This window comes from Drosophila novamexicana, unplaced genomic scaffold (assembly GCF_003285875.2).
Source record: "Drosophila novamexicana strain 15010-1031.04,08,12 unplaced genomic scaffold, DnovRS2.1 tig00000387-arrow-pilon, whole genome shotgun sequence".
NCBI classification, from domain to species: domain Eukaryota; kingdom Metazoa; phylum Arthropoda; class Insecta; order Diptera; family Drosophilidae; genus Drosophila; species Drosophila novamexicana.
The window spans coordinates 1309080-1324511 of NW_020824800.1; the positions used below are offsets into that span (position 1 = coordinate 1309080).

At 40.7% G+C, this 15432-nt stretch overlaps 2 protein-coding genes across 3 annotated transcripts in view; one reads left to right on the plus strand and one right to left on the minus strand.

Annotated features, from left to right (window-relative positions):
• Positions 1-15432, minus strand: part of LOC115760314 (MKRN2 opposite strand protein) — a 74071-nt gene that overhangs the window by 40295 nt on the left and 18344 nt on the right. The gene's annotated exons all lie outside the window — the stretch shown is intronic.
• Positions 1-15432, plus strand: part of LOC115759955 (protein eyes shut) — a gene marked incomplete at its 5' end in the record, with an annotated part of 52440 nt that overhangs the window by 17299 nt on the left and 19709 nt on the right. Inside the window, 2 exons of the mRNA XM_030701098.1 lie at positions 11844-11996; positions 12080-14139. Coding sequence (XP_030556958.1) covers positions 11844-11996; positions 12080-14139 — 2213 coding nt within the window. The remainder of the gene's footprint in view (positions 1-11843; positions 11997-12079; positions 14140-15432) is intronic.

The following is a 15432-nucleotide window of genomic DNA, read 5'->3' on the forward strand; positions in this document are numbered from 1 at the left end:
GGTACAGCTAATCGTTCATCAGATTTACAGGCGTTGCTACAGGCCATATATACCCTTTCATGCCTTTACGGCCTGAGTATTAAAATAAAAATGCATTCAAATTACGCCATTGCAGATTCGAGCATTTTTTTTCGCTGCGTATGCTTTAACTTTGTTTTATTTGGAGGTTTTTAACGTAAATTTTCTTGCCACCTTTTGAGTTTGCACCTTTATCAGCAGGTAAATATGAATATGCAAATATGATTGGAAATGTGAGTGTACTCACCCCGCCACCCGCTGCCTTCACTTCTGTTTCTCTTATGCATTTTCACGTACTCAATGCACATGCATTCAATCAAACATGCATTTGGCTCAGCTGCTCATTCATTCATGCCTTCATTTCGCGTACCGACAGATTTTTTTTGTGTTTTTATGATGCCTTTGGATACCCTTTCGGGGGATATTCTAATTTTGACACGAGCTCATAAAGTATTAATAATGTTGAGCATTGACAACAGCCGAACTGGCATAGTTTTGTCCGGTTTCTAAGCAAACCTTTCGCTTTATCTTTAAGATATCCATATCTATCTTCTTGTTGTATGGTATATATGTTCCGGAGACGGTAGAATCGGCCGACTATATCATAAAAGTGCCAAAGGAACGAAGGCTAAAAACTTAGATGAACTGAAAATGAAACCTTGAAATCTGTTATCTGAGTCTTGGTATGAATCATTTTTTGTTTTCTCAAAATATCACTATTCTCGCAACATCTGCAAATCGTATCAAATCGTGTTCCTACGTGTAAATAGTCATATTTCATAAAGGATATTTCAAGTTCGGCAACGCGTAGATAGTCATTTTTTCTTGTTTTTTTTCTGTTCGTCCTTTTCGCCCAATCGGCGTTGCCTTTGTGCAATTTTTGCCTTACAGGCGACAGCTTCAAGCGATTGCTCCATTTTCGCTTTGGATCCACCTCCCTCCCCCCCAGGCCAACAAAATTTATTCATAACCATGAAGGAAAAACTATTTGGGACATTTAAATCGTATCGCTTCCCATGCAACTTTAAAAGGTTGGCAGTGGGTGATTTATCGAGGGATTCGTACCAAAAATAAAAAAGAAACAACAAATCGAAATTCATTGAATTTCACATGGCTCAACGATTTAAATAAATTTTGTATTTCCTTTGCTCAATGGGCGTTAGAAAGGGAGCAAGACTAAGAGAGAGAGAGAGAGAGAGAGAGAGGGGGAGAAAGAGAGCACCTCTCTGTCAGTAATGTGGCACCCGATATTAAAATACATTTGCGGCTATCCAATTGTCCCCATTTTGAAGCTAATCAATTGCCTTTTGGGGATTTAGTTGTGCTTCATTCGCTTTTCATTGTTGTTACTGTGGCTCCTTGTGTGTGCGAGTGCGTGCGAGTGTGGCCTAAAATAAAATATTCATAATATTGCATATTGATTTTATAATGGAAACATTCGAGTTTATTGAACTTTTATGCGGCAGCTTTTGACACGCTGCATACAATCATGTTTAAATGTGTGCGGTATTATTTTTGGTTTGGGATTAGCCACATAAACGTATATTGTTCGATTTTTGTAGATTTTTTCATCAAATTAGGTTAATTGTTAAATATAAATAATAACAAAATGCGCTAATTGCTATGCTTTTAGCTTAATAACAACTATAAATAGTTGTGTGTGGGATTGATGAGTGTTGGCTTTTGAATATTAAATTGTTTTTAGACAGCACAAACAAAATTTATTCCGCATTTTAAAGAGATTTACTTAACTGTATTTCACAGAGAATTTCATTACAAACACACAAGTAGGTATCACACACTTTTTCTCGATAACCTAGTAATATATATATGAATGTCCCCTAGATCCCTAGGGTAGTCGCGGTTCACTTATTACGAATGGCTGGAAAACTGTGAACTACAACCGATTGAATGTAGAATTCTAGCTGTTTACAATAGTGAAAAATGTGTGAAATCAAATGTAGCACGGACAATACCAGCTAATACACAAATTAAATCAAATTAAAATCTAATGGGTAAATAGTTGAATAAAAACCAAAATTAAATAATGCTGCATTAACGCAATTCAAAAAGACTGAATCGCGGAGATAACTAAAACCTTTTAATTAATTACCACACATGAATAGCTACCCACTTGAGAACCACCCCTGTAGAGAGAGAGAGAGAGCGAGAGCGAGAGGGAGAGAGAGAGAGCACGGCTCATTGATGAGCTCCTGGCAGTTCTCATAAATTTGCCCATTGAAGTTCAGCACAATGCTTTCTAATTTTACGCAACATTGCAGGCAAGCGATAGAAAATTTTCCACATGCATTTCAATGAAAATGCTGGAAAAGCTGCGCCTGCCTGTTAGTTGTTCAATAGAACTTGGCAGGCCAAAGAAAAAAGAACAACAAATAAGAGGGCTCGTGTAGGGAATGCCCGACAAGCAGATACCCTTAACTAATCGTCAGCGACTGTCCTGCTTCTTTCCTCTGCTCATACTGTGTATTCTTTATTAACTTCATTTTCTATAGTCCGTTCTAAACGCAGGCTCAAATATTCTACATTAGAAATGAGATTCTGGTTTTTTATTAAGGGCAAAAAATAGAAGGGCATCGAAATCCGAGCTAGAAATATGGTATAAAATTCAATTAATTAAAAGCTGTAAAGCACACACACACACAACCAGATACACACACTCACACACAAAGAGTGAGACACACACAAGAGCAGCAGCTTCAATTGCCGTGAAAATGAGCTTGCCTAGATTCTTTAGTCTGGCTTGACATTGTCCTGGCGTCACTTGGGAAGTTCCAGCTAATGCCTTTCGTTGGCGCAGCGAAAAAAACTGCAATTGAAAGCGCAACAATGCGCACCACAAGACATTCAAGGGGCAACCTACCAAATCCACCCGCCAGCAGCCAAAGGATATGCGAATTCGAAATGCTTGCCTCTGAGCGCTGACTGAGTGACATACTTGAATTGCTTTAGTACAGTTGCAATTGGAGCTGGAGCTGGAGCAGGAGTTGAATTTGGATTTGGATTTGGTTTCTGTGATTAGTTGCTCACAGCACTCACAGATGAGCTAAAGTGCATTTCATTGCTCACTGTCGCAACGAGTATTTGAGGCCAAATCCCAGCCACGAAAATACATTGCCTTTGCTTGGATTAGGTATGCATACAAATTGGGTGGAAATAGTCCAAAAACAATTTCAATGGTAACTGACAAAGCTGTAACCATTATTATTGCCCTGGGACATGTGACATATTAGTTAAATAATAATATATTACTGGTTCTGCATAACTCTTATTTGTTTATGTGCCACACATTTTAATGATTAAATATGAGCATAATAATTGTTAAATTAAACGCTTTTATTTCAAATTGCATTCATAATTCAATAAGCAGCTCATAAGCCCAGTGACAGTTAATGCATTTAAATAGGTAATAAGATATTCCAAATTTGAATAAAAATTAAAGTTTTTGGCTTAGCTATGGCCCTTGGCATTCATATATTTCATGATGCCATTCATCGCATACAATTTCGTTTTGTATATTGTTGCTCAGTGGTAAAATGGAATTTCTTAATTATAACGAAATGTGAATACTTGTTTGCTGCACTCGCATTCAAATTATGCAGAGCTGTGCACTCATTCAATTATTTATACTCTTATATGCATTTATTCGTTCGCTCTTTTAACACACACACACACACACACACACACACACACACATGCACACACACACACACACACACACACCCACATGCACACACACACACGCACATCTCATGAACAAAGAGCTGAGTGAAACTTAAAATGCAAACGAAATGTGCAATATATTCAACTTTTGGTATATTTTATACTCTGTACACACGGCAAACAAAAAAGTATATCGGTTTCGAGCAAGGCCTTAATTTAATTAATGACCACAATTTAAAACATGAAATAAACAAGGTCTAAGAGTCACATCCAGTAATCATGGAGTAAGCTGATCTTGCAGTCTGAGCAGGGTATTAAGCAGTCGATTGCACCTGAGAGCAACGTTTTTACTTGTTTGATTTATTTTATTTTTTATTATTATATATTTTGTACGCATATGTAAAGCACTCTTTAGCAACTCCTAAGAAACACAAAATGTGTGCTGATAAAATTCAAATTTCAATTTGTGCATTGACTAAAACACAGCAAGGTGGGGGTGTGCACACCGAGGAGGGCGCATGGCAACAGTTTGAGGCTCATGCTTACAGGAACTCGAGGCCAAAACAAATGTTTGTACCTTGTTGAACAATAAGAAGTCTGACTGCGGCCAGTCCACGGTAGAATACCCTTTCCTCACATTTGCTCGTCCTTTTTTTTACTATTGAGCTAATAACCTACTGTTGATACGCTTTGCACAAATGACAAAGTATATATACCCTCGACTAGGGTATAAAAAACGTGCTGCTCAGAAAAGGGTAGGAGAGAGAAGGATTCACAAAACTAGAGGTAAACTAAAAAACTTCATTTCTGGTGGTTAAAAAAGGATATGAAGTGGTTAGTATAGGATACAAATGATATATGTAGGTAATATGTCTCAAACAGAGAGAGAGAGAAAAAGAGAGAGCGAGAGAGGGAGAGGGAGACTTAAGAGGATAAGTTTGATAAAAAGAATGTATTCTTAAAGGAGTTAATGTAAAACTACCAAAGGGTCAATTTTAAAGTAGCAAAATAGGTAAATAATACTTATATAAAATTATATAATTAAATATAAAGTTGGATTGATTCGGTTGGCGCGAATGAAGAACTGAAAGAATGCTTAAACCGAATTCTAATTTTCTTGAAGTGTGAAAATTCTGATGTTGATTTCTATGAATATCGTAGCCAAAGTGTTCGCCAGATTTAACACCCTGGCCTTGTATTCTAAGTCGAAGCATTTTATAAATATATTATGCGTAAATAAAATCCTTTAATTCTTATATCCTGCTTATTTCTATCATTTCCGCCGTCATCCCTTATCGGTTTAATAATAGAATACCTTAATTTCGTTCGTCTCAATGGTTGTCTCGCCTGTCAAATTGCAAATCCAACGCACATCAATTATCAATATTTGTAAATGTCTGAAGCATTTCATCATACCGTATTCAAAGTGCTCTTAGAGCCAAATACTATTTTGATTAATGGAAAATTTCAAATATTTAGACATTTACCACCAAAAAAAAAAGAAGCATATAAAATGGGAAAACGAATGCCAAAAAGCAATGTCCGACCAAGAATTGTGTTGTAAATTTTACATTCAAAACAAAACGTGAGTCGGAAAAAATACCCAAAAAGAAAGGAAAACCCCACAACAGTCGAGCTAAAAGAGTGGAGGAGATGGGATGGGGACATGGCAACCAGTTTCGTCCATTAACCACCAAAAAAAATGTGCGTCCAATTCGAAAAATTCATTCATAAAACATGCCGTCGATTGCGGCGCAGCGAGTGCTGAGTGTGATTTGAGCACCGAACCAACCCTTACCCCATCCCCACACACACAAGCTGACCATTCGCCAGAACGAACAAGCGGCCCCTAGACTCAAGTCCAAGCCGAACCCAACCCCCACTGCAGCCCTAGCTGTTGTTCACGCACATGCAGCAATAAAATGAAAATCGATTTTCACTTTAACGACTTCACACATAACAAAAAACAAGAACGAAAAAAAACTATAAAAAAAAGCTGGAAAGGCCTTGTGGCAGTCGCTGAAACCACAAATAAAGAAACGGGAAAAAAAACAATATGAAAAACGAAAAAAAAAATAGTTGAATATTACGGCGTTGCATAGAGAAAGGTGACTATTGCCAAGTCGCAGTTGGGGTATGGCGGGTCAGCGGTAGCCACCGCAGAGCCAGTGGCTGCAGTTGGTCAAATCAAGCTCAATACCACCCGATCCTGCCACAACCACCCACCCAGCAGCCAGAGCTAGCCGCAAGTGCGTCGTTCTCCAGCAGGGAAACTGGGTTAAGAATTGTGGGCGAGCCAGTAAGAGAGTGTAAGGGAGAGCTTGCTTTCTCTCTTACACATACACACCCACTCTTTGTCTCTCTCCCACTTCTGCTTGACCACTTCCTGTATTGCTGCCTGAACTGGAGCGTAATGTGACATTTCATGTTCTGCCTCTGGCAAGAAAAGGTAAATTTACCCGCTGCTGCTTTGACTGGCCCCTTGTGCAACGTGTCGTATGCTTAACACAAAGTGAATTATTTTCAGAACGTTTGCTCAAAATGAAAGCTATGAAACGAAAGCAATACGCAAAGGGGAAACGGTAAACTTGGTTGAATTCAAACATTATAGAGTTTCCTAAAGAAATCAATATTGTTGTTTATAGTTATTTGAAAGACAAATATATCTTTAGGTTGTACCTATGTAATTGCAAGAATTCTAGGAAATGCTTAATAGACACATAAGCAAAGGATCGAAAATCAATTTAGAAAAAAAAACAATTTGTTTGTATTTTGTATTTATTAGGGTTAAGTTTGTTTAGACTTTATCGGTAAAAGGGTATAATATTATGTATATATGAAACTATATATTCTTGATAAGGACAACGATCTCAGTCAATTTAGCCTTGTGTATCTGATTAAAAAAAATATGCATTTAATGGGCATTAATCAAGACATTAGTAAAATATATGGTATCCATAGGCAATAAGCTATTTAATGGAAAAGTTAAAATCTAAAACAACTAAATATTGATGCAAAGTTTTTCACTTGTCTTCGCTTAGATTCGCACTTCACAAATATGCTAGATTCTGCATTAATACAAAACTTCAGCAACAGCTAAATTTAACAACGACAATTAATAAAATTGAAGTACGAGTATTTGAACAATTTCACGTGCTGCCCCAAACAAGTCATGCAACAACGGACGGCACATAAACAAATTGAATTGCAAACACAGCTCCGACCTCCGCCATCCTCTAATTTATTGAATGAACCCATGGCTTAAATGAAATACGAGAGTGGACAAGAGCATTCATTACTCGACAGCTAAAAAATACGATTACATTTTGCAATATGTTCCCTGCGCAAATCGCAATCGTCTTACCTATTTTCGCCGAAGCGTTGCATGCAGCAAACTTTTCGAAGCCAACTCAAACTAACGCAGCTCAAAGCGAATTTATTTAAGAGCTTAGGCAAATGATGATAAATGCACGACATTTAAAGGTGAAATTCACTTCGAGAACACCCAATATATGTACATAAGTAAAGTGGAAAACGCTCAGCCCAAAGGTATGCAATAGAAATTTAACATGCATCTCTGTCTGTGCTTGTGTGGGCGTTGGTTTGATGTGGCCAGATCGAAAGCCATCAGAATAGCGGTTTTATGGCTGAGCACAATTCGTGATAACTCATACATGCATAGGACTATGTGCCGTGAAGCCACGTCATAAGGCAAACAAATGGCAGCAGCTGTTGACTAAGGATAAGTTGAAGCAGCGCTCACCTCATGCGGTTGACTATGGGATGAGAGGAAGAGTGGGCAAGAGAGAGCGGGGAGAACGAACTAAGCAGACAGTCTGTATGTGTGTGCGTGTGTGTAGGTGGTTGAACACTGTTTAGTCACAAAGTTCCTATGAGTCTAACTTTAATTACAACTTTTGCATTAGATTATTTGCTTTACCTTGTCGACAAGTGAAGAACAACTTAAGTTTAGTATTTCTAGCTTTGCCAGCTTAACAACTAAACAAAACCTGCCCAGTAGAAAACTTGAAGTCAGTTAAACGAGCTGTGAGCTTTCAATTAAAACAATTGCAATGGGTCACAAAAATAGAAATACTCTTAAAGCTTCAACGTACTTTTAAAGCTACTAACTAAAATATTTGCATGAGTAACAAACCTTTGAATTAACAGAAACTCTTATTTCCTTTATTATTTATTTTCAACACCAAGGGCTTTGCATTTAAAAATAATGCATATAGGAGAAGGAGCTTTAAGTAAGCTTTAAGCAGGTGTCGGTTTACTTATGAAGCTTTTAACAAATATCGATAATAAACGCATGAGGTTTTACTAAGCTTCCTTACAAGCTAATTGCAGAAACGCCTTAACAAAGAATCAAGTTTATTTAGCTTTAAGCTTTTAGTTAGTTTTAATGCATATTTACAATCTATGAGCCATAAAAGCTTCTAAATGATTGTTAAAGTATTTTCCTTAATGGGTAAACGAATAAATGCATCACTCGAACTATAAACCTAAGGCCGTTGAAAGCCCTTACGTGTTTAAAAGAATAAGATAATTTAGATAAGATCATCCCATGGTCTATGTTCTTTACAAAATACTTCGACTAAACTTACAGCATTAAGTTGATTTATTGCACAAGTGAGATGAATGTCCTTAGAAAACCGATTGCTGCAATATTTGACATTCTACAAATTCCAGAAAAACGGCATCCCTGAACCCATTGAAAATGAATAAATACGGTATAATGGTATGTGTGGAAATGTATGTAACAGGCAGAACTTGGCGCGTTTCCAAGATGTCAATAAAAGTTGATATAGAAATACTGTTTCATTTTGTAGATTCTGCGCCCATAAACATTCATGCTCATGTTTTTTTTTTTTTGTATCATGTATGTGCTGCTATTTTATTTAAGTTCTATTTCGATTAAGTTGCAATTCCTAGTAGGTAAAGGTTAAGGTTCAGGTTCAGGGTATCCACTAGTTGGCACTCCCGTCTAGAGCATTCTTAGTTGTTTTTTCAGTAGGTTTCTGCAGCTGCCTGTGGCTCGGTTTGTTCATTGTGTTGATTTAGTGCTTATGCAAATTTAATATTCGTTCGTCTGTTCGGGTCCCTCTTCCACCCATATGCATGAGCTAGCATCACAGTTGCATTATAAACAAAACACACAAGAACACAAACACAAATCTCCACGCCCGTCGAGTACATCTCTACGCCCACACAGCAAAGACAGACATTTATCTTTTGGGCTGAGCATTTATGAGTGCACTTCTGCATAGTCACATTTCTGTGTCCATCAGTGTATTTTCAGTGTTATTTATGAGCATAAGTGATAAATTGTTGCTGAACCCCGCACACGCCCTGCTTCTGTACCACCTGAGCAGCTAAGCGAGCATGTACTTTTTCGATTGCAGCCGAGTTAAATGCAATTTTCGTGCATTAAATTAAAAAGTTGGGCGTCATTATTTAGACAAAGTGCAAAAGAATTTGCTAGCTGCAGCGACGGTGCAGGCTTTTTGACACTTTAGTTTCGACACTTTGAAGTGCTTTTGTACAAGTTTTCGGCCGCCTGACAGACAGGCGGACGGACGGACGGTCAGACAGACAGACAGATTCGCAGACACTTGAGAGATACGAAGCAAGCGAAACTTTGGCACAGGATAAACTTTGGGTGTCTTTCTTTTTTCTCTTTTCGTTAGCCAACTTGTTGCCAAAATAGAAAAGAACAGCTAAGACTATAACTAAAAGCACGTATATGCGGGCAAGGCAGGCAGCCAAATAAATTTCAAAAACTTCAGACAAAACATTTCGCAGGCAATAAATTTGCAACACAAACACACACGCACACCCACACAGAGAAACTGAGAAAAAATCACTCATACGCACTGTTGCCACTGCCACAAACAAAACGCACGAAAACTATAGCATACACAATAGGGCGCTTCTCAACACTGCCATAGCCCTCTTCGTACGACTTCCTGTTGAGTCTGTCCGTCCGTCTGTCTGTCAGTCCATCTGTTTGTTTGCTCGTCAGTTGCTGCCACTGGCAACCACTGACTGCGACCTCTTCGCCTGCCTCGACTGCCCCACCATTTGCTTCCATCTTGTCGTCATCGTCTTTGTAGTTGTTGAGCAGAAAATTGAAAAGTATTTTCAAGCATTGTTCTTCTTGTTGCCGCTCCGCTTTTTGTAGTCGTCCTGTGCAACAAATAACTGACTTCAAGGGTATAACAACTGTTTTATGTAGCACCATCGAACCTATCAAGTATATTCCTTATGCAAACCTACTTATATAAATATTGGATAAGCACACGCGACCTATCATTTCAGACAACTGTCTCGCAGCCTTGACTAGCTCGTCTATTTTCGACTGAATTATTTACCTGGAGTTCTAAATGTGACGCTTGCTTCTAGATAGATATCTCTATGCTTATACGGCTTTAAGCTTAAATTCCACAAATTCAAGAATTGTTTAACAGAAGTCATAAACAAGAAATCTTTTTACAAAATGAAAAAATATATTTATATTTCTTTTGCTATAATCAGCATTCCAATTAATAACTTTAAAATAATTTAAACCTGTACTTAACTATGAAACCTTACGTAACTCTATGAAATATCTCGAATGATATGTTATACATACATTTTTGAGATTTTACCCCCCAGAAAGGCTTAGAAAATTTTCTGAATCATCTGTACACAAATGTAGTTTTATAAATTCTCAAATCAAAAGCGGTGAAACAAATTTGATTTATATATTGAATATATAATACTAAATACTATAAAAATGCAATGCTTCACAAAATATATCGAATGATTTCGGATGATTTATCTGAAATATTAGCTGAAGGCAAGGGAAGAAACTCAAAATGATATGAACAATACAATTGATATTGAATATACATATAGAGCATAAAAACATCGACTTGGTCAAGTTGCGAAAACTTTGTTCTTATTTTAATGCTTGACTGTCGTGTATGTGTATGTGGAGGAGGATTCTGTGTGTGTGTGTGTGTATACTTTTGAATTGTTTATATTGCATGCACCAAAATCAGCACTTGAAGGTTTGTTTTGATTGCCATTGATGCGCTTGTATCGAAAAACTTGTTCGCTTTCCACTTGGCTGTGCGATGTCAGATAAAGGCAGCTGCAGAGAGATGTATTTGGTTGCAGGGAATAGACAAAGAGACCGACAGACAGACAGGCAGACAGATAGACTGATGGAAGCAAACAGATATATGTACAGATAAGTATGCACATATGTATGTACAGACAGAGAGAACTCTTTCATTGCTTAATATAATGAAAAGTCATTCAATTGCACTTCGATTGTGTACACTTGTATGTTACATGTAGTTAGGCGAAGGATGAAAAAAAGAGCTGCAGAACGTCAGAAAGGTTATATTGCATTGCATCCTTTTTTATATATTTTTCTTTGTAAGTAGTTGTTGCTGCTGGGAAATGAAACGCTTTGAATGGAATATATTGATGCACTAATTGAAAAAAAAGATATTTGGATTTAAGTTTGGTTTTTTGATTTTTTTATTTTTTATGCTGTTTTTTATGTAGCTGGAGTTCAATTAGAGCAGCAGCTGGCTGAAGCCAGCCAAAATGAACGTAAAAAGAGAACTTTTCAAACTTGTTATACGCAAAAGAAATGAAAGAAATCGAGGTAAACTTTTAATGGTAACTAGATTGAATACATTTTTCTGTCTGAGCATAAAAAATGCATTGGAAATGCATAAAGCGAATCGTAAACAATGCAGTACCATAAATAATATTTGCAAAGGGCAAAGTTTCTGTGTTCGGCTTTAATAACCATAACAACAAATATAAAGCTGGCCTTTCCAATGCGAATAAAAGCAACAAGGTTTATTTATGAGCCATTTGCACGCCACGCTGAAAGCGACAACTTTAACCCCCAAACATAAATTTTTAATTAAAATGACTGAGCCAAGAAATGGTTGAAAAGTTGACATGACTGAAAACGAACGAGACAAACCGGAACGGAACGGAACGTTATGGAATCAATATCAATTAATGTCACTTTCTCATCTCTCATAGTCTCATATTCTTTTCTGCTCTCTCCTCGTTCTTGGCATCCTTGTTTTTGACGCCGTCATGCGAATGTCAACGCTGCGGCCGAGCAGGGTCAAATTGCGAGGAAAATGTGGACGAATGCATGTCAAATCCATGTCAGAATGGCGGACTATGCCGTGACCGTAACAATGGCTACACCTGCACCTGCCAGCCGGGCTATCTGGGGGATCACTGCGAGGTGGATGTCGCCGTCTGTGACACGGGTAAGTCAAGCTTATGCAGGGTCCTTGTTAACCGAAATAATGAAAACGTTTCGCCTTCGCTCATCTGATCCTTGGCCACGCAGGCACTGGCGCACGTTGCCAGCATGGCGGCGAATGCATTGAGGGCCCCGGACTAGAGTTTAGCTGTGAGTGCTCAGCCGGCTGGCATGGCCGCATCTGTCAGGAGGAGATCAATGAGTGCGCCTCCTCGCCCTGCCAGAATGGCGGCGTCTGTGTGGACAAGCTGGCTGCCTACGCCTGTGCCTGCCCTATGGGTTACACGGGCGTCAATTGTGAAGAGGAGATACTCATCTGTGCAGACAATCCCTGCCAGAATAACGCGCTCTGCCTCATGGAGGAGAATATACCCACATGCTACTGTGTGCCCGACTACCACGGCGAGAAGTGTGAGTTCCAGTATGATGAATGCCAGCTGGGCCCGCGTTGTATGAACGGAGGCGTCTGCATTGATGGGGTCGATACCTTCTCGTGCTCCTGCCCCCCACTTCTAACGGGTATGTTGTGCGAATGCCTGATGGTGGGCGAGGAATCTCTGGATTGCAACTACACGTCACCTCCGACATCAGCACCATCTGTGGTGCCCGTTACACCTTCCATGTTCCCATCGACGTTAGCGCCTCCCACTGTGCGACCGGTCACGCCTCCAGAGACGACCATGGCGCCAAGCACACCGCCTGCACCGCCTGCAGCACCTGTAACCACCACACCAGCTGTTGAGCTATCGTCTTCATCGGAGGAGCACTTGGTGGGGGTTAAAGTAACGGCAGCGCCTCCGGAGAGCGATAGTCACAGCATAGACAAAGATCTGACAACGAGAAGGCCCCATCTGGAGGTGGAGCTTACACCAGAGATGCAGCCAACATCCGGACCCACCACACCACCAGCAGGCGGCTCCTCTGCCGCCTCATCTTCCGAGGAAAGTCACGCCATCTACACGACCATACCGCCGGTGCCCGCACCCGGTGTCACCTCTTCCTCTGCAGAAGGTTCTTCGGAAGTGGTTACCTCTGAGGAGTATACAACGGTGCGGCGCTTCGATATTAGCGGCAGTGGCGGCAGCACCTCCAGCGAGGAGCCCACCACCACAATGCGCCCCACAACACCCCAAAGGCCGAGCATAACCATTGCCGTGGACTATGCTTCCTCTGGCAGCTCCGAATCTGTGGAGCAACCGATGACTGTAACCACACCCGGCAGCATCTTTGTCCATCGCGTAACCACTTTTGGCACAAGCATCTCTGTGGACTACGCCCCCACACCGACGCCCTATATTCCGCCAGAAACCACATTACGTGCAACGAAGTCTCCCCTGGAGGAAACAACGCATCATTTGTGGACAGAACTGCCTACTACGGCGGCACCCTTTTTCACGGATTACCCAGCTGAGGTGCTTATTACCACACATCGCACCAGCGCAGGCAGATTCACCACAGTGCAACCGCCCACACAACAGGAAACCACCACAGCTCCACTGGACTACGAACCAGCCAGCGTGGAGCTAACCACGTCACAAGCTCCTCACATTGTCGTCACCATTCTGGAGGGTAACACAACGCTTCCAACCACAACATATATGCCAACAATGACAACCCAGCGCCTGCAGCCACAAACAGCTCACGCAACCACAGGATTACCGCTGGAGTGGGAGCCAAGTACCACACATTTACCGCCGGCTGTAACCATGCCCATGCCCGTGGAGGTAACAACGTCCCAAACCATGACAACCGAGGACTTGCTTGGTCCGCCTGTGCCGCCTCTGATGACCATCGAGCCACCTCGGGAGACAACCACTCCCAGAGCAATACCCATGCCTACGGAGCCGCCAACCCTTCCTAGCCTACCTGCAGCCACTGTGCCACCAACGCCGCCCTCCACACAATCGGCACAGACTATGCCACCGCCCACGCCACCGTTACATGCCTACAGTACGCCCGGTCAGCCGGAGTTGCCCGCGCAGACGAAGCCGCCGGTAACCGAGAGCAGTGAGGAGTCGGAAGGTGCCAACACGGTGGCCATCGGCAGTGCTAGTGGTGGTGCAGAGGAAAAGTCCGGCGATGTCGACTGCGTTAAGCTCGGCTGCTACAATGGCGGCACCTGTGTGACCACATCCGAGGGATCCCGGGTGAGTAGCCACGCCTTCTCTATGAGCATTGGGTCCGTCGATGGACACTCCAAACTGGTTTATTTGTTCGAAAAGTGATAGAAACCAAAGTTAACTTCACAATTTTCAACCCCATTGAGCGGCTAATTGGCCATGAAGCAGCCGCTGTGGGCGACTCCTGTTGCATTACCTTCCGCTGCCGAACTCTGTTTGCCTATTGGCGAGTCATTAAATTAGCGTGAAATTACCTTGGCAACAGGCAGCCACGAATTTAACTAAACTATTACAAATTTAAATAGAACAATTAGCCTGACTAAGTATTACCCTGCCGACTCGCATTTGCAAAAATCTAAAAAGCAGAAAAGAATAAGGATTCCAGTTTTGGACAGTTCTAGCCGAAAAGAATGCCGCCTAAAAGCTTTTAGCTATTATAATTAATGATTTAGTGTTAAATTCTAAGTTTTAAAAACGATGCAATACTATGCTCACAATGTTATGACAACTTCCGATTGTACAAATATGCACAATGTGGAAAGACATTACCTATTTTGGCATTCCCTTCTCAACATCTACGACAATTACTTTCCGAGTGAAATTATATGCATTCATCTGAGGCTAGCCTATTGTCCAGCTTTAATTTTAATGGCTTTTGCAAATTCATGAAACTTACAGTTGATAAATAAATCCTCATTTGTGCAGAAGGGAGAAACTTTAATCACAGCATTTAATAGGCAACAACGCGTTGTACGAGACAAAACCGCACACAAAATGACAAGTCGTAATGGCAAACACAGATATAGACGCACCTAAAGGATATTACCCCCCCGCCCGCCCCACGCCCCATCCTAATCACACACACACACACACACACATATATACACCCCGGCCAGAGAGAAGCATATGCAGATTTCATGTGCCTAGGCCAATGCATAAATAATCATGTAGCTTGTCGAGCAACTAAATGTGGCACAGTGGCAAGGGCCAACAACAATATTGCCTGCAACATTTGTAAGCTGCTTACTTAGGTTGGTTCAAACCCACAGAGATGGCTGCCGCCCGAAACACACAGGCAACAGCTGAGATGGCACAGAGTTACATTAGGACAAGTCAAGTTCCAACACAGGCAATCCAAATTATGCTCAACAACAATTTAGGCACACACATTGGCATATTTAATACAAGGGTTTTCATTAAATACTGATTGCACTTTGAAACAAATCAGTTAAGTATGCGAGAAAATTTAAATAAATTAAATGGAAATTGTCAAATGTGCATCAAACCTGCCATGCCTTACAAAGGGCCTGCACCGAAACA